This window comes from Rhinolophus sinicus, chromosome 7 (assembly GCF_057876585.1).
Source record: "Rhinolophus sinicus isolate RSI-liver-muscle chromosome 7, RSI-T2T, whole genome shotgun sequence".
NCBI classification, from domain to species: Eukaryota; Metazoa; Chordata; class Mammalia; order Chiroptera; family Rhinolophidae; genus Rhinolophus; species Rhinolophus sinicus.
The window spans coordinates 53,214,431-53,237,790 of NC_142507.1; the positions used below are offsets into that span (position 1 = coordinate 53,214,431).

At 50.0% G+C, this 23,360-nt stretch overlaps 2 protein-coding genes across 2 annotated transcripts; both read left to right on the plus strand.

The window, feature by feature from the left end:
• The first annotated feature begins 3,243 nt into the window (after nt 1-3,243).
• KPLCE (KPRP N-terminal and LCE C-terminal like protein) lies at nt 3,244-5,130 on the plus strand. Its single transcript, XM_074318809.2, has 2 exons — nt 3,244-3,295; nt 4,070-5,130. Exon 2 carries the CDS (start codon nt 4,091-4,093, stop codon nt 4,931-4,933), a length of 843 nt encoding a protein of 280 aa, XP_074174910.1. The 5' UTR covers nt 3,244-3,295; nt 4,070-4,090; the 3' UTR covers nt 4,934-5,130.
• Nucleotides 5,131-20,087: 14,957 nt separating this feature from the next.
• On the plus strand, nt 20,088-22,568 carry KPRP (keratinocyte proline rich protein). The gene has a single exon (XM_019739828.3). The coding sequence runs from the start codon at nt 20,219-20,221 to the stop codon at nt 21,857-21,859; it is 1,641 nt and encodes a 546-aa protein (XP_019595387.3). The 5' UTR covers nt 20,088-20,218; the 3' UTR covers nt 21,860-22,568.
• The last annotated feature ends 792 nt before the right edge of the window (nt 22,569-23,360 follow it).

A 23,360-nucleotide genomic window follows, 5' to 3' on the forward strand; every position in this document is an offset into this window, starting at 1 on the left:
GCCAGACCGATGACATGTGTCAGTCTCTGCCCCCTCAGAGATGCCAGGATTCTGAATCTCTGATCCTGTGAATTCTTGATCCTCCGCACCTACCACCCCATGAGTCCACTGGACTAGTAGCTATTGCATGAGTCCACGAGTCTCTGATTTTACGAGGTTGAGTCCAAAGAGAAAGATGGGGTCTTTTGAAGACAACCCTCTGACTCATCCTGACGCTTGTGTCCGTCATCTGATTTCTCCATGCCTGGCCTTCCCTATAAAACGGGCGGGGCACAACCCACCCACCTGTTCCTGGGGCGCATGGAAGCAGCATATCTCACCAGGGATGTTTGTGTTGCCTGAAGATGTCAAACCCATTAGTGAGAGCCTGATTCCACAGAGCGGGAAGTCAGCCAATCGGAGCTCGCAGACAGCACAGAACACAGTTTGGCTAATGGCAGGATGAGCGCTCACCACCTGGAGGAAGGAGGCTGGTGGTCTAGGCTATACTGCCAGTATAAAGCACCTCGATTTGTTCATTCATTCATTCATTCATTCATTCATTCATTCATTCATTCATATATTTGTCTAGTCAGTGGTCCCCACGTCCCATGCCAGAGTCAGGTGATAGATACACAGTGAACGTGTCTAGTTTTGAACACATGGAGTTTGGTCTAGTGGGAACAACTCCATGGACAGCTAGAATGTGACAATATACATTTCCTTTGTAGAACAGGCCCCTACAATCATAGATTATCCCAGAAGGGGCCTCATCTAACTCTTAATTTTAGAGTGGGAGAGCCATCGATGGATGATTGGATAAAAATATGCTAATATATATGTACATATACGCACAATGGAATACTACGCAGCCATAAAAAAGATGAAACATTGCCATTTGCGACACCGTGGACAAATCCTGAGAGTAGTAATCTAAGTAAAATAAGTCAGACGGAAAAGGACAAGAACCATATTACTTCACTCATATGTGGGACGTAAAACAAAACGTACCAATCTTAACAAAACAAACAAAAAGAAACTCATAGACATAGACAGCAGAATGGTGGTTACCAGAAGGATAGAGGGGCGGGGAAAAACGAAGTATGTAAAGGGAGTCAGATATATGGTGGCAGCAGGAGACTAGACTTTGGAGGGGGAGCACACATTAGAATACACAGATGCTGAATTATAATCTTGTATGCCTGAAAATTATATAATATTATTGATCGATGCTAATAATCAAAGTAGGGCTGGCCTAGCCAATGTATATGGCAGTGAGCTTCTTAACTGTGTCTGTTAGGTGCTGACATCCCTACACGTCACGGATTTTCACACTAGAAGCAGCCTGCTGTGGTGGGAAAACAGTAAAATTTGAGGTCGCTTATACTTGAGTTCAGATTCTGAATTTACCACTTCTAACCTCACGAGCTCGGGCACGTTTGTTTGCTTGTTTACTTATTTCTTTGAGACATTATCACGGGACTAAATTTGATAGGCTACACGGTGAGGTGTCTGGCCCCAATAAAAGGCCGTCCCTTTTCCCTTGCCTCCATAAAAAGATCAGGCTTGGGAATCCACTGAGGTGGGACACTTAGGTAATGGAATGTCCTAAAACCTGATTTCTCCCCACTCACACCATCCTCTGGGTGAGAGGGGCTTCACAGAGGAAGCTATGGAGTGTGAGGAGCCCCCAGAGGCAAACTGGCGGGAAGACGCAGAAAAGTGCAATCCTGGGGCAGAATCTTCCCTTCCCACCTTCTCCCAATTGTTCAGGGGCAGACCTTGTAAGACCTGGCTGGGAGTGGGAAGTAGCTGTGAAGGAGAGGGGATTTGTGTTGTGGGAGTTTTACTTGAGGAAGTTTGGGAGCCTTAAGGCTTATGGGTTCTGGGGAAATGGGGGACCCATCATGGACCTGAGAGCCCCAGGGGCCATGGTGGGGCCTGGACTGGCTGATTGAGGGAGAGGTTGCTTGGAATGTGTGCTAAGTTCAGGATCAAGGTAACCGTCTGCATGGGGCACCCCAGTGCGCTCGGTGGGGAGAGCGTGGGCCCTGAAACTGCACAAGCTTGGGTTCAAATGCTACTCCACTGCCTACCGATGGGATGGCCTTGGGGAGCTAGTTAGGCCTTTGGGTCTTAGTTTCCTTTTCTGTAAAAATAGGGCTAACTAGCCTACCTCCCAGGGTTACTGTGAAGATCAAAGAGGTGCACAGGTAAGAAGTAGGACAGTATTCAGTACACAGGAAGTGCTCGACACAGCTGATCCCCCGCTCTCTCCCTGTCCACCCTGCACGGGGGAAATGACAGGACACAAAACATCAAGGGTCGACACTTATCCAGAAATAAAAGGCAGTGTATTGTAGTGACGAAAGCAGACCGCCTGCACTGGAATTCTAGCGTCTCTACTTGCTTGCTGTGGGACAGTGGGTCACTTCCTTAATCTTTCAGGGCCTCAGTGACAGGACCATCTATAAGGACCATAGGTGCTTCATCAACTGCTTGGCACATCAAAAGCATTCAATTAAATGTTAGATTCTACTACTACTGTTACCACGCAGGTTCCTTTGGCTGGATTTCCTCCCGTGCTGAGTTCTTGGGGCTCTAGGAGGGGTAGTGAGGCCCAGGAAAGTGAGGCTGGGGGAGGTCATAGGGCACGAGAACAGACAGCCTAGATGTAGAGCCTGGGGCCCGGGATCATCCAGCACTTGCCCTTATTTCCTGAATAAGCTTAGAATAACCTGCCAGTCCATGGGACAAACCATTTCTTGAGGGCTTTGCTGCCATATTGAGGCAGAGACCACGGAGCCAAGCTTTCCGTGTCCAGCAACGCAGACCAGGAGGAGCCACCATGGACGCCCTCAGAAAGGACACACCATTTAGGCTGGGGACATGCAGCGTCACTTTTGGCACAGCGGATGAAACGTGGAGAGGCCAACCTCATCTGGGACAAGTCCTTGAACACTCCAGTGACCTAGAAACAGCTTCCTAGGGACAGATCTCATAGGCATCTGTCCCAAATTCTAGAAAAAGAAGACTGACTTGTTTCATGAAGAAGGCCACAGGAGTCCTTTATCTCGCGTTTGGAAAAATTCAGTGCCAAGCAGAGACACGCCCTGCCTGTGACTGGTAGATCCCAGCACAGTGGGGAGGAATCTCGCCAATGCAATGCCAGCCCTCGTCCTCGTGACCTCTGCTGCTTCATTCAGATGCCATTAAATTGCCTCACGGCTGCCCTTTGTGACCTATAAAAGGTCTGCCCGACTGTCGGTTGCTCAGATCACTGCCTTCTTCCAGTCTTGCTCCTGTCACCAAGAGGGTAAGTCTCTATGCCTGGGTAACGATGTAGCATGAACGAGAGCCTTGGGGACATTGGCGTGGAGAACCCGGGGATGAGGTAGACACGGGACAGCCGCTGAAGGAGCCCGATGGCAACAGCTGGAGCATCGGCGGAGAGAGGAGATGCGAGCTGAGCCATCAGGCCTGCAGGAGAGTAGGTTTCAAAGGCCTAGGTCGCCGCCCTCTCTCTCTCTGAGTGCAGTTGTGCAGTCCTCTCCTGGGTCCGTGAGTGAGGTAGAAGGATAGTCTAGCTGATCCAAAAGGCAAATGGTGGAAACCCCCTCAGATTTGGCCCTGCCGGGCTCAGCCTGAGACTGGTATTGGCTCAGGTCTATCGACATGGATTTGCCAGCCCTGGGTGTGCCTGGCTGGGAAGGACGAAGGAAAGCCTGGTGGCAAGGTGGGAAACAATTTTCCAAGGAGAATTCACAAGGCAGACACTGAAGTGAGCAAGGAGAGAGGACGCTTAGAGGGTTGAATAAAAACGCAGACATCACTCTTTCCAGCCCTACATTTTTCATTGGGGAAACTGAAGCCCAGAGGTGAGCAGTGATTTGTCCAAAGTCACACAGCCAGGTAAAGGCTCAAGAGCTGAGCCTAGGATCCGTGGCTCTGAGTCTATCTTAATGTCAGGTGTACAGCTTCTGGCTGCCTATGACCTTCTGGGAAGGCCACTGCTTACAGACCCCTCTATGCAAAGGGAATGCTGACTGCATCCCTGGAAATCTAGTTCTGATGAACTCTTTCTTTGCAGATTTTGCAAAGCCACAGAAAGATGTGTGACCAGCAGAAACTGGTGCAGTTACCTCCATCCTGTGTGAAAGGTTCGGGATTGGGGGCTGTGGGAAGTGCCAACGTTACCGCTGTGAAATGCGCAGCTCCTTGCCCACCTCAAACCGTCGTGAAATACGCAGCTCCCTGCCAGACGTATGTGACGTGCCCAGCTCCATGCCCAACGACCTACGTGAAATGCGTAGCTCCATGCCCAACGCAAACCTACGTGAAATGCGCAGCTCCATGCCCACCTCAAACCTGCGTGAAATGCCCAGCTCCATGCCCACCGCAAACCTGCGTGAAATGCCCAGCTCCATGCCCAACACAAACCCTCGTGAAATGTCCAGCTCCGTGCCCACCGCAAACCTGCGTGAAATGCCCAGCTCCATGCCCAACACAAACCCTCGTGAAATGTGCAGCTCCTTGCCAGACGTATGTGAAGTGCCCAGCTCCGTGCCAGACGTCCTATGTGAAATACGCAGCTCCATGCCAGACCCCGATGTACTATGTCCAGTACCCTTCTTCGTACCAGACCTACTACGCTCAGGGTGCTGCAAGTGGCGCGGCCGGCCAGTGCTGTGTCCCTGATCCGTGCTCAGCCCCCTGTTCCACCAGCTACAGCTGCTTGGCTCCCCGGACCTTCGGGGTGAGCCCCCTGAGACGCTGGGTGCAGCGGCCCCAGAACTGCAACTCAGGGTCATCAGGCTGCTGTGAGGACAGCGGATGCTGCAGCTCTGGGGGCTGCTGTTCCGAGTGCTGCTGTTTGGGCATTATTCCCATGAGGTCCCGAGGCCCCGCCTGCTGTGACAACTGCGGCGAGGACGAGGACGACTGCTGCTGTTAAACACAGAACAACTCCGCTGCCTCCCGAATGCACCGTCTGCTCCACCTCCTGGAGCTTCGCAGGCCCCTGGCCCCCTCCCCTGTGTCCCAGTAATGCAGCCCCTCATCGCTTCCCCCCTGCGCTTTGCTTCTTTATCAAGGCCACCTGCCAAAGTTAGTGCAACCCCCAAACTTTGGCAAGAATAAAGCTTCGAATGCAACTCAGTGACTTCTTGTCTGTTCATGTGATCCATGCGTAGGCTTTTCCATCGGAAACACTTCTGCTTTCCTCTCTTACTCTTGCTTTTCAGCAACAGGAAAGGTCGGGGTGGACATGACCAAGAAGATGGAGATTGGTGCAACCGCAGCCTGGGACCCCTGTGCGTTCATTCTAGAACACAGCCAATAAACTCCCCTAAGCAGTTAGCAGGGTCCGAGGCTGCAGATCTAGGGGTTGGAGGGTGGCTCTTGCCTTCCCTCGGCTTAGTCTGAGAAGAGGGTTTGGCCATGCCGACGTCCTCACGGTAGCGTGTTCTCGGCGTGTAAACTCAGAGTTCATCTTCCTGGAGGCGGAAGGGAGTGTGAGGTCCGATCTGCTCGGGAGGACCTCTGGACGATGGTCCTGCCTGCTGTGCGGGTGGCTGGGCCCCGTGGTGGCTTCTGGGTTATCTTTCTCATCAGACAGGCTTGCCCTCCTGAGGCCATGGGGCAAAGGTCCAAGGGAAGAGGCTGGGACTCCCCTGAGGCAGGTACACATTCCGCATGTTGGCCCTGGCAGTGAGTGAGAGATCTCCAAGAGAACGGGGGGCCTCGTGGGACAAAGGCCAGTCGCCTTCCCCAGTAGCACATCCTTCCCCATTGTTTTGCTAACTCTGGAGGCTTGGGGGTGAATTTTTATAACCAGACTGTAAACACACGCATTCAAAATATAGACAGACAACTGCTGTGCAAAGCCACCTTGTAAGACCTGGGGCGTGCACAGGAGACAAAACGTTTGGCAAATGCATCAAGGAGGGGTGAACAGGAGCGGGGAGTCTCGAGTTTGCTCCTAGGCCAGCTCTGTTGAGTCACCCTGGGACACGCACAGAAACACATCTCGAAGGCCAGGCTGCCGTTGACGGTCTTTATCACATGTGGCTCCACAAATCAGCCTCCATCCCTCCGTCCAGCCCCATAAACTTGCGGCCCAGTCACTGCGCCCCAACTCAGAGCTGGGGACAGCTTTTCCCAGAACCACGATTTCGTCTGTAGTATCAAGTGATACCTGGGATGTAGGAAGTCAAGGGCTGCTTGTTCTGCAATTAACATGAGCCGGTAACGGTTTATATATATATATATATATATATATATATATATATATATATATATATATATATATATATTTCTGAGTTAGAGAAGTAGCAGACATGCAGGGATAAACATGGAGTTTATCCAGCTCCAACAGTTTAGCGGCGCCCAAGTCCACACCTTTGTCCAGGGATGACCGCACTGAGTTTGGACGGTATCCATTGGGTCTTTGCCTAAGAACTGCTTATACATAAGCCAGACAGAGCGAAACAATCCCAGAAGAGGTCGAGTTTCTACAGAGAACGCATCCCAGAAGTCCAGCCCAGCACTGATATATCAGAAAATATTGTGGGGAATCCAGTTCATAACATACTTCGAAATACCCCATTTTCTCTTGCCTTCAATTCTCCCAGAGCCCACAGCTCCTCAGGAGCCTCGCTAGGTCTTATTTTCGGGGAAACACAGTAGACTTCATAATATTTCCCAAAATTAATAAATAAAAATATAGTCATATACGTCTAAATTTTTATATCTTATATCACACATATGCTGTATATGAATGTATCACCAATGTCATTAAACATCCAAAAGAAAAATGACTCAGATCTGGCCTCGACACCTACCAGGAAGGACAGAGGGAATTGCCCTTTATTTCTTGAGGGCCTACTATGTGCTGGGCACCGTGCTAGTCACTGTACATGTGACGCTTCTCGTATCTGAGCAATGAGATGCCTTGTCTGAACTACCTGGCAGATACTGGGGGGAAAGGGGACAACAGCCAGTGTCATGGTAAGATGGGGGGCGCTTTTGAGTCAGACAGGTCCATTTCCTGACCCTGTGACTTCAGACAAGTTGTATGATCTCTCCACTCGGAGGGATCGTGTCTCATAAAACTGCCTGTACCCAGCACATATTAGGTCCACAATATGGTAGGCCGCTTTTCTGTTCCTGGTTGGTGGGGTTTTGTCAGTAAAGCTGAAAGGCAACTTAGAGAGTGAGAGAGTGACAATCGTATCAGATGAAAAGTATTACGGGATTCTCGTGGCTTGGAATTTCATAGTTCTAAAACAAAATGCCAGGAAAGGTTTTCCTTACGGATACAATGATGAAAATGTGTAACTTGATATTACAAATTAGTGTTGTCCCCCGGCTTCTCCCACCTGTGCTCGTTTCCCAGCTCTGCCACAGTTCTTTCTGTAACAGGGAATACACCACCTCTTTGACCCTCAGTTTCCTCCTCTGTAAAATGAAGACGGGGTGAGAGCACCACGAAGGACCTTTTCTGTCTCGGACAGTCTGGACTTGCAATATGTTGAATCTTCCTCAACGTTCTTTCCAAGAAACCGAACACGAGATAGTGGTACGATGGATAGCCAGTCACAATGCTTTTTCACGTGTAGGGAGTAGGGCAACCAGGTAAGATGACAGCCTCTCTCCTGGACTCAGGGCTTGACAAGGAGGGAATATAGGCCAGGTCCTCACACAGAAGGTGGCTGGGAAAATGTCACAATCAGATGTCATTCCTTGTCATTGGTGTCAGCCTCTCCACCCAGCTGATGGCTGTTGATAACTAGATTCACAGGCCGCTGTGAGACACGTGGGTGTTGGAGTGGGCTGGCCATGGAGGCAAGAGGGGGCGGAGTAGTATGTACAGCACCAAATGGATGAGAAAGACCGATAGTGATTAATATTCTCAGAGATGCGCGTGGCCGGCCCTCGTGTGCAACTCACAGCGACATTCTGCTGGGACGCCATCTTAACCTACTAGACCAGGCACCCTGTAGAAACTAGGAACTATTAAAAGAACTCTTTTCTTTTAATTGTGAGTTTAGCAAATAAACACGTTTGAGGAGGAAATGAATCCTTGTCGCTCTAAGAAATAATGGAGACTATTCAGGTTAATATATATTCATTTTACTTCGTGTGTGCCTTGGTTGAGTCCACTGACCTATGGCTATTCAGCCACCATTAACATCAATCCTATTGCGATTTTCATTCATTATAATTCTCCTAAAGAGAAGCCTAATGGTTTTAGCCCATAAGAATACTTTCCTTCTCTGAATGCCCACAACATTAAGAATCATTAATTCAATTAGAGAGTAATATGTGGTCCTTTAGTTTCACGTTACATGCAAAGAATTGTAGATCTCTTAATTATAATTACCGCACATCACCACCTCTTCCCCGTTATTTTCATATTATTATTAACCTAATTACATAGAAGACGTCCAGAGACCTCTTACTTTGCACATCTCTATGTCTCACTCTTAACACCTGTGGCTCTCAGTAGAGGTCTCTACACCTCTGCATCTACCCTTCACATCTCCACCTCTGCTCACCTGCATTGCTCAGACTCTGCCTTCAGAGATTCACACCTTGGATTCACAGAGAATAACCTTGCCTCTGGCAGTCTCTGTCTGCCTCATGGTAAAGTGAGACGAGAGCTTGCTTGTTGTTAGTTGGTAATTTTTTATAAGACTATCTTGGAAGATAAGGGTGGTTTGCAAGTCTCTCTGAGTCCTCCCTGTTAACTAGTACAATACTGTGTACACAGAACGGGTTTAAGAACTGGTATCGAATGAGACACACCTACCCCTCATTCTTTTTTTTTTAATATAACTTTTTCTTTTTCTTTTTTTTTTATATAACTTTTTCTTTTCTTTTTTTTCTTAATAAGATCTTAGAACAGTTTTAATAGTCAAAACAAACCCTTAGTATTTAGGGACATTCATTACAAATGGGAGAATCAGTTTGAAATTCTTCATCTTTATCTCCAGGAGTTTCCACCTGTTGGCCTCCGTGGAGTCCAACAAGGAAAATAGGACAACAAAACTTCCGGAATATCAGTTCCACTCTGTGACAAGAAAATCATGCTAGGCAGAATAATGCCTATTAAGATACCAAAACATGTGACGTATCGCAGGAATAGTCATTGGGGAAGTAGCTACCACTACGTGAAGTCCAGCTACCCAGGTGCTACTATGTCTAGTGCTTGGCAGGCAATGTCTCATTTTTTGCTTACAAATAAGAAGTACTGCCATCACTGTTTTGCAGACAATGAAGCTATGGCTCAGAAAATACAACTTGCTTAGGATGGCGCAGCTTACCCAGAGTAGTAGAGATGCCAACTTAAGTCTCTTTGACTCCAAAACTTGTTTTTGGTGAATACCCTGCAATATCTCCTATTCATCTTTAGTCAGCGCCCTCTTTTCTCTCAGTCCTTTGTTCCTCCAATGTCAGCTCTAGCCTATCTTGACAGGAGGTATGATGAGGGTCAGTATCACCATCACCTTCATTGATTATCATTGGCTCCTGAACAAACCATTTTTAACGCGAATCAAATTCTCCCCTCTTGTTGCTGCTGTGGCTCTTTGAATCCACACCCCACACGTCTCATAGCCCACTTGGCATCATGACCTTGTTTCGACTGCAGTGGATTAAAATAGTGGTACCTTCATTCTATTTCTTTTCTACTTCGTTACTCATGGATTTCTTACACTTCCTGGAAAAGCGATCTCTGCCTTTTCTACACGACTCCTTTCCAAAGTTATTGTTAAGTTATTTCAGCCCTCCCCATTGAAATGACTATTTCCAAAGTCACCAATGCTTTTAAACTTGCCAAATCTAATGGAAGCCATATATACCATTTGACAATATGGGCACCTTTTTCTTTTTTGAAATTCCCTTTCCACGGTTTCCTCGTGATTTTTCAAGCCAGGTATCTCGACGTTCTTTCTTAGATGCCTACATTTTTCCATCTCCATTGCTTACCCATGAAAAGTTGGACTTGCCCCAAGATTCTGGGCCCAGTTCTGTCTTCCACTGTGTGTCTCTGTTTCTCAGCATGATCTCTCCCACAGCAACCTTCTCCACTTGCTCATCGTCAAGTGGTTATTTAACTACCCAGGAATCAACCCAGTGTGTGTGAGGTGGCGCCCTTCCATGTATGACTCAAACCCTGGCAAACCTCATCCTAGGATTTCTCTATTCTCTAAAAACATGCCCCAACTTCGATGTGAGCTCATTAAAATTAGTGATAATTCCTTATTCACAGCAGTCTGACCCTGTGTTTACTGATTAGTAGATGTGTAAATAATGTCAACTTAAAGAAATCCACGTGAGTCTATGTTATTTCTCTTCTCTGTAAGTAGCTACCTGTAGAGGACAGCAGCTCAGTAACTCAGCTGTTCCAATTCACAGGCTCTTCCAGTCTTCACCTTCAACCTTAAGCAAAACATCTGCTGGGAGGGCCAAGCTCCTTCACATCTCCAGTTCCCTGTTCTCTCTGATGGGGGGACTGTCCCCCTGTGTGTCACATTCCTCCAGGTACCACATTCCTCAAAGCCTTCCCTGCCCCCCTGTAGATTTTTCCAGGTCCACATTCTGCCCATCTGATCTTATTCCCTTGAACTGGGCTCTTAAGTAATATGCTTCTAGGAACTAATACCCAGTCGTAGCGGAAGGGGTTTTGGAGGCCAACAGGCTGACGTGCACCTGCCTACGTTTGCCTCCATGTCTCATAAGCGTCTCATCTGCCTTCCTCTTTCCTGGTGTTGACTCTGCATCCTAAGTTTATTGTGCCACACACTGGACCACACAGGCCATCCGGAGATGTAGGGACCATGTACAGCTTTCACAGCGTTCCGAGGGTAGCCAAACACATAGAAAAACCACAAGACTGCACTGAGGTCAGAGCTATGAGGAACGCCAACGAAAGGTCAAGCTCACGTGGCACGTAACACACAGTCCATTGCTCACCACGTCATCCTCCAAGACCGTCAGCCCCTAAAAGCAACCTGCAACACCTTTGTGTCACTATGACCTTGCAAAATTCTGGGCCCAAGGGTTCATGAAAGAGTGAATGCATGCAGGTGGAATGGCTGGCCGCGGCGGGCCTGGGCAGCGGACACCAGGGCAGGTTCCTCCTTCCGGGATTCCGTGTGGCCCTGAGCAGGGACATCCTGGAGCCCTGGGGCTTGAGTGTGAGGACACTCACCTCATCCCAGGTTGGGAAAGCCCCTGCTCTGCATGCACAGGCTGTGTCTCACTGCTGGGAGGCACCAGGTCCGGGATAAAAGGGTTCCAGCCCTGGGCTGCTCAGTCCCGGCCCTGACAGCGACAGCTCCTGCCTGCTCCACTGACCAGGTGAGGGCTTGCAAAGGAGGCCGGGACTGTGAGGGGGGCGCAGAGAAGGAAGCGGCTGAGGAAGGAGTCCCTGGGGGGTGAGGGATGGGAAGAATCCGGCTGCTTGCCGAGTTCTTCCGTCTCAGCGTCATCACCTTCTAATCTAGTCTTTGGAAACCAGAGCTTCTTGGGTATGACCTGTCCTTCTGATGTCCTTGAGATTATGGGCCAGAAAATTAGTGCATTGTTTTGTGCCCTTTGGGGACAAGAAGGCTTCTGGGGGGCTGACTTTGGAGCCCGTGTAGGGAGACGGTGAGTGTACATAACGGAAGCAACGTGGACAAGGAAAGGGGATGTTGGTTATGGTTTGTTTTCGAGGAAATGAAGGCTCCTGTGGAAGCCGGGGGAAAGGAAACAACATGAACGAACCCCAGAGCTTGTGCTCATTTCTTTTGTTTGTTTCTCTCAGGTTGACTGAACTTCTGCCGACATGTCCTGCCAGCAGAACCAGCAGCAGTGCCAGCCCCCTCCCAAGTGCCCTCCCAAGTGTTCTCCGTGCCCCGCCCCGAAATGCCCCCCAAAATGCCCCCCAAAGTGCCCTCCCCAGTGCCCAGCCCCTTGTCCCCCTCCAGTCTCCTCCTGCTGTGGCCCCAGCTCTGGGGGCTGCGGCTGCTGCCTAAGCCACCACCACAGGCCCCGTCTCTTCCACCGGCGCCGGCACCAGAGCCCCGAGTGCTGTGAGTCTGAGCCGTCGGGGGGCTCCGGCTGCTGCCACGGCTCTGGGGGCTGCTGCTGAGCTGGGTCTTGCCCACCAAGGAGCAGCAATGGAAGGACCCCAGGATCGTGGATCGGCCTCTGAGCTTCCCCTTCACACCCTTTCTTCTGCTCTGGCGTGTGAGGGCCTTGAAGTCTTCCCCCAGGGCTCCCCACAACCTCCCTGACCCCTCAGCCTGCTCACCCCTCTGTGGACCCATGAGGCCCTAAATCCCACCGTGGGAAAAATAAAGTCTCTTCTTCCAGCAACTCTCCTCCTTGCCTGCGATGTGTTGCACACAGCACCCCTCCCTGCACCCCTCCCTGCACCCCTCCCTGCACCCCCTCCCTGCGGGTCAGTGCTTCTCTGAGCGGCGTCGCCCAGTTCGGGTTCCAAACACACCAGGGCGTGCACTGCCCTATTCAGACAACCCCCAGGACAGACACCCAGAGCAAGTTCGGTGACCTTGTCCTCTAATCTGGGAAAGGGACTGTGTCCCCTCTGGTCAGTCGCTGGGTTGGGGACTGCAAATGTCACACGTGTACAGAGGCGGTGGCTCTCATGCTCACTTATGTTCATTTGAAGAAGGGTCCTAACATGGGTCGCGTTTTCATAACATCTTCGGTGAGTAAGCAAGAAAAACACAACCAACCGCCAGAGACGTGAATGCACAGAGATTTGAAGAGGCCGCATGGGAATCTGTCCGAGAGCTGAGACCAGAGCGTGAAGCCCAGCCCCTTACTCTTTTCATTATTTCTCAAGTCACACGACCAGGCTTATACTCTCCACATAATTGGGCTCATTGCAAACTGTTTCAGAAATGATGGCTTGTCCGTTAGGTCAGCGTCCTGATGTAACCAAAGCAGCTGTAATGCTGAGCAATAGCCATAATATCATGATGACGATGATACTTGCCCTGACTGAGGGTCTGTGGCTTAGCCTTTATAACAACCTACGGAGCTAACGCTGTTTACATTTCACATGCGGTGAAACTAACCAAGGCTCTGAGAGTGAGCAGCTTGCCCTGTCAGCAGCCGGCAAGAGGGAGAATGACAGATGAGACCAGGCCTGTCTGTCCCCAAAGACCTTGCCATGCCCTGGGCACTCAGCCTCCTAACTGTGGGCTCTAATTGTTGAGATTAAATAAGACACAGCGTTGATGGTGTCTGCTGGTGCACGCCACCAACCCATTTCCTGGGTTAAGACAAATAGGGTCCACACCATGACCCTGCTTCTGCTCCAGCTCCCCGACTCCATCCTTCACAGGGCACCCAGAGTCTGATCCTGTCACACGTCGGCTCGAAATACCTGCCAGCCACCTCAGGATATAGACCAGCTGGCCCTTCTTCCTTCTCTGGCTGCTTTCAGTTCCATGAGCGCACTGTACAATCTCCTGTCCCCCGAGCTGCCCCTTCGCACACACTGTTCCCCCGTCCTAGCCCTTCCCACTCCTGTAGTCATCCTTATCCCCAGGTTTCAGCCCCATGTCCGTCTCTTCAGGAAAGCCCTTTCCAGTCTCCCTGGGCAGGGCAGCTCCCCCATGGGAGGCACCCCTAGGCAGCTCGCATTGCTCTGCGGAGGCCTCCTGCCAAGTGCTACTCAGCGGTGTCATCGGCTTTGATTAACGTCTGTCTTCTCGACCAAAGACTAACAACAGGGGCTACATCTGTTTGTTTGTTGATCTTATCACTGTATCCCCAGGACGCAGCATAATGCTTTATACACAGTAAATACCCAATAGCGAATGAATGAATGAATGCGTCAGCATCATCAGTTATCACCATCATTCCTTCGATCTGTATTAGTATAGAAATGTCTTTTTCAATTGCTCCAGCCCCGTGAGGCATACATATACTACAATATATTTGTCGTCTCCCTGAAATTGAAACTCAGGTGGGCATCCTATATTTTTATTTGCTAAACCTGGGAACTCTACCCCATCCACTTGCTGTTTTGTGTGCTCTGGACCCCCCGGTTTCACGTGTGGAGGCTCATGGTCCCATTCCCCCACTGGTGCGTGTGTGTGGCTTTTTCTCCCGAGTGAGAAGGCAAAGCCTGTGGAAGGCAGTGCCTCCTGATTCTCCTTTCTTTGGGTGCCTCTTTGTGTGGCCCCACTCAGTGGGTACCTCTACCGGCCCTGCCCAAGCATTACAGATGTCTGCTGACCTATTTTCCTTGGTAGACGGTAAGCTCCCTGAGGGTAGAAGCTGTGAGTACTCGTAGGTGCTCAGCGAGTGTTTGCTGAGTGAATGCTCGATGACTCTTCTAATCCACCTCTAGGAATAGGTGATCTGTGAATATTTGTTGAGTGAACTGGATTTAATAAGCTCCACCTCATGAACTAAGATCGTATCCATTTAGCATAGAGCGCTTGAGAAAATGACTATTAACAGGGGAGGTATAAACGCAGCAGTCATCCCCAAGAGGAATACTGTGTGTGAGACATACATATATATATCCCCATCTATCTGTACCTTTTCCTAACATTAATGACCTGTCTCTGGAGATAACCGCTGCCTTTAGCACATCTATCTATCTATCTATCTATCTATCTATCTATCTATCTATCTATCTAAACCTTCTGTTTCTTTGCTACTGCATGGGGCTTCAATACGGCCTTTATATTATCATATATCCACTTATTATATTTCAATAGATAATGAAACAAACTGACCCATAAAATGCAGGGTAAGATATACATATGCTAGACTTCTATGTGCATGTGCTTGGGTCTGTGTGTGTTTACATGCATGAAAATGAAATCATGTCATCAACAAGATGACATAAATGCTATGCTCTGGCCCAGTGCCCATTTCTGGGATACAACGATTTGTACACTGTAACTTTTTTTCCTTGAGGAGTTCATAGGTCACATGGCAGACAGGAATGTAAATAAACAGAGAACACATGACAACTCCGATGATGGGGTGTGTCTAAGGCACAGCCAGAGCACAGAGTGAGTCATAGTTTTGGGGAGTCAGGGAACATTACAAAAGAAATCACATTGGAGTTGCCTCAAATGATGAGCAATAGTTCCATCCATGGAGAAGAGATGAAAGGCCATTCCGGAAAGAGGAGACATTTACAAGGGTCTGCCATTTTGAATATTAAGACATGGGTGGACAATGAAAACCACTATGTACGGCTTCATTTGATGCTCTGTGGGGTATAGAAGATTGGGGCCAGCTTTTGAGGGGGGAGGGCGTTTGAAGATCCCTCTTGTGGCTATTTTGGAAGTTACATGGAAGAAGGAAAGACAAGAGACAGAGACAACAGTGAGGAGACTATTGCACCAGTACCTACAGATCACGAAGACGAGATATGGCGGGGGTGATGGGGGTGGGCAGTGTGGGGTATGTTTGAGAGCAATTATAAAGTGGAGTGAACATTGTGTGGGATTCTATATTGGACTAAGGTAGAAGGAGGGTCAAGGGTGATTCCCAGGTTCCTAGATTAAGACGTGGTCTGGATGAGCCATTCTCTGAGATGGGACCTTGGGAGGAGGCTTTATAAAGGGATATAATAATGAGGTGGGTTTTTTTTTGCCACATTGAATTGATTAAGCACAGAAGCAAAAAGCCTTAAAAAATGTAGATGAGAAGGCCACACTGAGTCTTACCTAAAGGAACAATTTACTTTGAAGACATGTGCAAATAAGGAATGTCCTTTGTAAGTTTTAAACCTCACTGGAGAAACAAAATAATACACCGTATTTATCCCAGCCTTTACATAATCTCAGTACTAATTCCGTCTTTAACCAATGACAACTTTCCAATTTAGGACCATTCACATCAAAAAAAAAAAAAAAAAAGAATATCAGGAGCAAGATGCTGTGTTACTTTTGGCTTAGTGACAAGGCTCTAAAGTCATATGGTTGAAAACTCGAATACCTAGCCTCATGGTCTTCTGCAATCTTTTCTTCTCCCACCCCCCGTTCCACTTCTCTATATAAGAAGAAAGAAGCAGGAAGTAACAAGCGTTGCAGCTCTCTCTGGTCTCTGGATTGAACAATGTCCACTCATTCTCCAGTGGTTTAAGACGTGTGTGAACCAAGCCCAACTTCTGCCATCCTTCCACTCATCTCTCCATCCATTAATCAACAGACTCATATTAAGTCAGGAATCTAGAGATACCAAGATAAATAAGATAGAGAGTCCTCCTTCAAGAAGTTCACATGCTCTCAAGAGATGAGTGGGAGAGATACAGCCATTAGGATTCAAGAATTTACATTCTGGTGAGGCCAGCTGGTCTATGTTCGGAGTTCTCCTAGCTCGCTGCTTTCGTGAATACCTTCTAAGCCAACACCAAGCCCCTAGGCTGTCCAGGTCCAGAGCACCTTGGCAAATTGTGTGATCAGACAAACAACTTCATTGCTGTAGGGGAAGGCGTTCTCCTCTGGCACTCGAGCTACCTGGGATCTGGGACCTCCAAGGCAGTCATTAGCTTTTGGTCTCCAGAAGGTTCGTCTCTCTCTCTGGGCTTCAGAGTCCTCGTCTATTGGCTGACAGAGTGGGACCAGAAAATCCCTGGTGGCCCTTGTTGAGCTGACATTCTGCAAGGCTCTGGGGCTACTCAGGTTTGAAACGGTATCTGGAGCCCCGTGGGGAATGAGTGATGGAATCCAGAATTCAGACTCTAAAGTGAGGTTGATCTGGACAGACTTCCCCGTGGGAGGGATTTCATAGGTTCATGGACCCCAAAGCACTCGCAGACCCATGATCTGATTTTAGCTTCACTGAGAACCTGGCGGAGTATTTTCATTCTCACCTTCCTATGAGGAGACGAAAGCCCAGAGTGCTAAGTGGTTAATTGAATGCTAAGTACTTTACATTTGGTATCTCATTGAATTCACGCAACGATCCTATGACTTTTCTACTTCTTCTTCTTCCTCCTACCTTTCCTTCTTTCTGTTTTATAGATAAGGAATCTGAGCCCATGGAGATTAAGTCCCTTTCACCCCACCAGAAAGTACTAGGGCTCAGATTCAACCCGGATCTGTCTAAATCTACAGTTTCTACTCACAACCTGGGTCAGAATCTGAAGTGCCTCCAGGGGCTGGACAGCTTCATAAGCGAGTGAAATGATCTAGGTGGAAGGATTATTTCACTTCCCTTTTCATTTCACCAAAGGAAAACAAGAACACAGGCAAAATAATAAAAGGAAGCTTATCTTTTGCGTTGCATTGTGTGTATAGTAAAGGATGATGGAGAAGCATAGGACATAAAAATAGATGCTCTATTTAAGAGGGGCAGGTGTGTCAATCAAGTAGCGCTCAGGTCGGCTCACCTATGCCAGGTCTCTGGACCTCACCGTGTTTCCCCGGAAATAAGACCTAGCCGGACCATCAGTTCTAATGTGACTTTTGGAGCAAACATTAATATAAGACCTTATTTTACTATAATATAAGATTGGGTCAATATAATATAATATAATATAATATAATACAATACAATACAATATAATAAATATAATATAATACAATATAATATAATATAATACAATACAATATAATAAATATAATATAATACAATACAACATAATAAATATAATATAATATAATATAATATAATATAATATAATATAATACCAGGTCTTATATTACTTTTTGCTCCAAAAGATGCATTAGAGCAAATTGTCCAGCTAGGTCTTATTTTCGGGGAAACGGGGGAGAAGAAAGCTGGATGTCTGTAATCTTAAGAAGAATCTCTCTCGTTCTCCGTATTAATGATTACCTACAAAATGACGCGAGTAATAATGATGTAGGTAAAAGACAAGGCGCTATCCCATCTTGACCATATCTGGCTCCCAGGATGCCAGTTCATTATCTGCTTCCTGCACATGGGCTGTCTTAAAGGATGACGCGATGGCTACACCTGCCGTGAAGCCTTCAGGTTGCCCCATGCAGGCCTGGGATGCTGCAGGCAGCCGTCCGTCCAGCTGCCCCTGCTGCTTGGTGCACAGTTACAAGGAGTGGATGCTGGACATTCTGAATGTCATCTTTGACTGGATGCCTTTGCATAAAATATTTGCCCTAACCCTCACGATAACTCGGCACAGGAGATTTGATTACCTCCATTTTGCTGATGAGTAAATTAATAGTTCGCTCAGCTCTAAAGATCACACAGCTGTAAGTAGCCAACCTGGAATGTCAGACTCAGCTCTGACCCAACAGTCTCTTCATTCTGTAGAGTTACCCCTGTCCTAGAGGTGATTTTAACTGCTTCCAGATGGGGCACTTGTCCATTTTTCTATCTATCTGGTGAGAATCTCAGACAAGGAAGAAGATAGGGGCCTGGAATCATCTTTCAGGAGAAAAGATAACTTTGTCACCGCTCATCAACTCCACCACCAGATCTTCTAAGTGTGGAGAAGAAACTGACAGGGTGCAAAAGGCGGAAGACACAGAATCTGCTCCTTGCAGATTGCTTTGCAAAAGCTTTGGCACTGAGGTGAGACACTCCCATACTCTGTAGGTGACTGCAAGGACAGGTACACAGGGAGGGGACAGGATGCTGGAATGCCAGCCTGGCTGACGAGACAGGCAGATGCCAAACTGTTGTCTCATGGCCTAAGCCAGACCCAAACCCTTCATATAAAAACAGCCCTCTGTCCAGATGCCTCAGCCTGGACGACTGCTTGTCTCGAACAAGGTGAGTCTGGGGGCTGGGTCCTGGGATTGGGGTGGAGCTGATGCTCAGTGGGGGCTCAGAATCATGGGGGCGAGGCATTGTGAGGGGAAAGCTGGGAGCCAGAGGAGAAAAGTCTGGTGGACTTTTCAGGGACATGAGACAAACATCTGTGGAGTCTGTGAAGAACTGAGGTACCAAAATCAGTGTATTCGCCTGCGACGGCCCCTGCCTCTTCCTCAGGGACCATTTTTCCTCATCAGCATCTGCCTCCCTGGAAAGACACCTTAGTAACTTACACCTTGTGAACAGAGTTGGGTGGAGGAGGGTTCCATCCCCAAGGGCATGTGCATTTAGATATTTTCTCTAAGTGGAAACCTGAGGCTTTGCCTTTCAGGAGATGCAGTTTCAGAATTTCAGGAGCTTTATCGAGAAGTGTTTTGTTGGATGAGCTGGGCAGCAAATCAGCCCCCTGGCTGTGCTGGTCACTCAGCTGCCTGGACGTGAGCAGGCAGATGTGGGGAGGGCAGGTAGTGGTGGGGGGAGCCCTCTGTGTCTCCCTGATGGGGTGTGGTGTCGGAGAGTGTACCCGCACCCCCCACCTCACGTTTGTAATGCTCCTGAGGCCCAGGCTTGACAAGTGGCTGAATACCAGTCACGCAACTAGGGCGCTGGCACTTTCTGGGTTATCCCCTCTTTCTGGGTGGACTTGGTTAGTCCACTCTGCCTCCCAGAGGCGCTGGAGAGAAAACCTTTCTGAAGCTCGAGGTGATGAAGGAGCAAGTTGCTGTGTGGGTCCTGAGACTTTCCAAGGCTTGTGTTCTGTATGTACCTGTTTTGCATACGTCCCTGAGAGCCTGTTTAAACAAATTCACCTAAAGTGATGGCATGTGGAGAAGCAAACATCTTATGCTGGGTTTGAGCTGCCCGGTAAATAACTGATTGGATCCTTTACTGTCCAGTGGATGCTTTGAGTGCAGATGGTGCCTGAGTGCTTATTCCCATATGTGCAGTTTTACATGTTTGCACACGTGTGTGTTGCCAGTAAATGCAGGTGTGGAGGCCCCCCTTTGGGCTACAGTCTTGGGAGCAGGGTTTCCTCTCCTTCTGTAGCGCTCCCTCCCACCACGTAGGACCACCCCCTCACCATCCCCCCCACCCCCAGTGATGGGACTTGTCTTGTCATCAGTGTCCTCTGGTACTGGACACACGTATGCCCACCCTCTAGGAGACACTAGACACCGGTAGCCCTGGCTGTGCCGGGGACACGACCTCAGATCAGGACCTCAGTCAGGTCGTTTGGCACAGCCAAGGCAGGTCTCCTGGGCAACGGTGACTAATCTTGGGTCCAGCTAACTCAGTAAGGATTCTCGGGTGAAGGTGGAGGGTGGGGGAGGAAAGGGCAGGGAAGAAGCAGGGTGTCTTCCGCTTGATCCCAGCCCCTCCTGCCCAATTCCCACCCCCCTAAGCCTGATTTTCTACCCTCAGGTCGTGCTCACCCATCTGCATCGGAACCATGTGTGACCAGCAGTACATTCAGTATTGCCTGCCGCCCCCCCAGTGCTGTGTGAAGGGTTCTTCCTTCTATCCCTCCCCGTCTGCCTGTGCAGCGAGCCCGGTGGTGGTCCAAGCCCCTGGTGAGATGCAGATTGTGGAGTGCCCTGCACCATGCCCAGTTCAAGTCTCCCAGGTGACGTGCCAGGCTCCCTGCCAGTCCCAGACCACGGCAGTGAAATGCCAGGCCTCATCCAAGTCTAAAACCACCAAGGTGAAGTGCCAGGCTCCGTGCCAATCCCAGACCATGCCGGTGATGGGCCAGACTCTGTGCCAGGCTCCATGCCAGGTTCTGTGCCAGGCTCCGTGCCAGTCGGAGGTTTGCTACGTGCAGTGTGCAGCCCCCAGCCCTGTTCAGACGTGTTATGTAGACTGTGCTCCCATGTGTTACACAGAAACTTACTATGTGGAACACCCAGTTCAGACCTACGTACCCTGCCCAGCCCCCCAACCCCGCCAGACTTATGTAGCACGTTCCCCAGCTTGCCAGACTCAGCAAAGATTCTCCACTCAGTGCCAGTATCAGGGCTCCTTCAGCGGCGGTGGCCCCCAGCGTCAGTCTCGGGCTCCCTTTAGGACTCAGGCACCCCAGTGCCAGACCCAGGGCTCTTACAGGAGCTTCTCCACGCAGCAGTGCCGCTCTCAGAGCACCAGCAGATGCCCCGCTCCTCGCCCGCTGCAGCCTGCCTACCACAGCTGTTCCCCACCGCGGCGCTCTGAGCCCCGCTACGGCAGCTGCCAGCCCCCCAGAAGCTCTTCTGGCTCCTCCAACTATTGCACCCCGCCCCGCCGCTCCGAACCCATCTATCACAGCGGCTGTTGTAGGGCTCCCCCTGCAAGCTGCTCTCAGAGAAGTGGACCTAAGTGCCGAGTCGAGATTTCCTCGCCCTGCTGCCCCAGGCAGGTCCCTCCGCAGAGGTGCCCGGTTCAGATTCCTCCCATCAGACGCCGCTTCGAGAGCTGCGCTCCACGATCCCCGTGTCGTGCCTCCTGCCCGGACCTGAGGTCATGTGCAGACCCATGTCCACCCCGGCGATTTGATCAGTGCCGGGAGCCATCACTGCCGCGATATCCACTTCCTGCCCCACGTGCATGTCCACGCCCAGAACGGTGCCCAAGCCCAGAGCCCCGCCCGTGTCCTCCACCGCGGCAACTTTCGGAACCTCGTGTGTTTCCGGAACCGAGTCCAGCCCCCCGTCCTCGCCCAGCGCAGCTTGAGTCTAAAGAGCCACGTCCACAGCCGCAGCCCCGGGAGCGCCCAGAGCCGTGTCAGATTCCGGGGCCAATTCCCCTCCCAGCGCCCTGCCGAAGCCCGGAGCCCCCTGCACAGCCTCGGTGCTGTCCCAGCCCGTGCTCAGGCCCAAATCCGATGCCAAGCTCAGGAGACCTAGGCTGTCAGGAGTCGCGTCCATACCACCTGGACACGGAGGCCCCCAGCTGTGGCCCAGCCGGTTATGCCCAGTGCGGCGAGAGTGGTGCTAGCTACGCACCTTGTGATGTGTTTCCAGAGCCACAGGGTCTGGGAGGTTATGGAGCTAAAGGAGGCACCAGTGTTGGAGGGAAAGGTGGGGCCTATGCTGGAGCAAAGAGTGCCTATTTTTAAAGAAGCCTGTCTGAAGCCTCCTGCCCTGAAAATGCCCTTCCTTTCCCAGCAGCCACCATTTCGGGGTTCTCGTTGGCATCTCTCCAAGGACGTTGAGGTTTCCTGCTGCAGAGGTGATGTCCAAACTCCTTTGCCTGTCGTCACGGGCCCCACACCTGGGTCTCAGACACCTCCCCCGCCTCTCGTCTGCCTCCTCCCATGAACACGTCCTCAGTTCTAGCCAGACCAGTCAGGCCACCAGGGCACAGCTTGGGTGTTCCCTAGGACATACCTTAGAGGTCCCTGCCTCCCAGCCTCTGTTCACTCCACCCCCCATTCCTAGGCCACTTCTCCGCTCCTCCCAGCATCTGAAACTCAACCCGTCTTTCAAGACCTCTTCCTTGGAGCCTTCTCTGCTTGCTCCTACCCACAGAAGCCTGGCTGACATCCTAGAGCTCATTGCATCGTCCACACCATCCACATGGCAACTGCCTTGCAACGTCTCCTGAATTATTTCACTTTTTAGGTGTCTGTCTTACCTGCCCAACTAGGTTGGAAACTCCCATGTAGGTGCAGTCAGAATATCCCTGAAGTCCCTCGCTTCTCCTGGGTCAGGCGACTGGCTGCTCAGTAAAGCTGGTGGGTTGGCAGCAGGAGCCAGCATCTGTCCTGATGAGCAACCCAAGACCAGGAACAAGAGAGGGCCATGTAACAATAAAGATGATTCTACACTCAGAGTCTGAGTCCTGCGTAATGCCGGTTTGTTACTCCTTCCTGATTCTCTGGGATGGGCTTTGTTTTCTCATTCGTTATTTTTCTTCTTGGGTGTAATGTACCCATAGTTGAACTTTCCTTACACTAGACCAGGTGGGCTGCCTTGTGGGTTTTCTGTCTCCTTGCAGCATCCCTGGCCCCTCCTGGGAAGGGGTGGATGGAAAGGCACAAGGAATGAGGGAACAGAGAAGACAACTCCTGCTCCTTAATCGAGGGGTAAAAGTCTTCAGGCCTGGGTTGGACAGGTCAGCCAGCTCTGGGGCCATTGTCATAGACGTGTGGCCTCTGTGGAGACAGGGGAGGGGAGAAGGGAGCCTGTGCAGGCTTTCTGCAGTACTCTGCACAGGGTACGCTCTTCTTTCTTTCCAAATAAACTATTTGCTCGCCTTTTCTTTCTTTTTTCTCTTTCCTTCCTTCCTTCCTTCCCTCCTTCCTTCCTTCCTTCCTTCCTTCCTTCCTTCCTTCCTTCCTTCCTTCTTTTTTACAAAATAGAAAAGGGAGTGTCTGAGGCTGGCTCTGTATTCCTCCATTGCACCCAAATCCCACTAGGGATGGGTGGTCTCAGCAGCATGAAGGTGGGGCTCGGACAGGCAGGGGAGGCAAGGGGTGCCTCTCCCTCCCACTCGCTGCAGATGAGGACTGAGTGTACCCGAGGACAGCTGTTCTCCAGAGGGGGACAGCCCAAGGCAACCAGGGTCTAGAGGGCCTGAACGGGGCTCCTCTTAGGAGGACAGCAGGGGACAGCTCT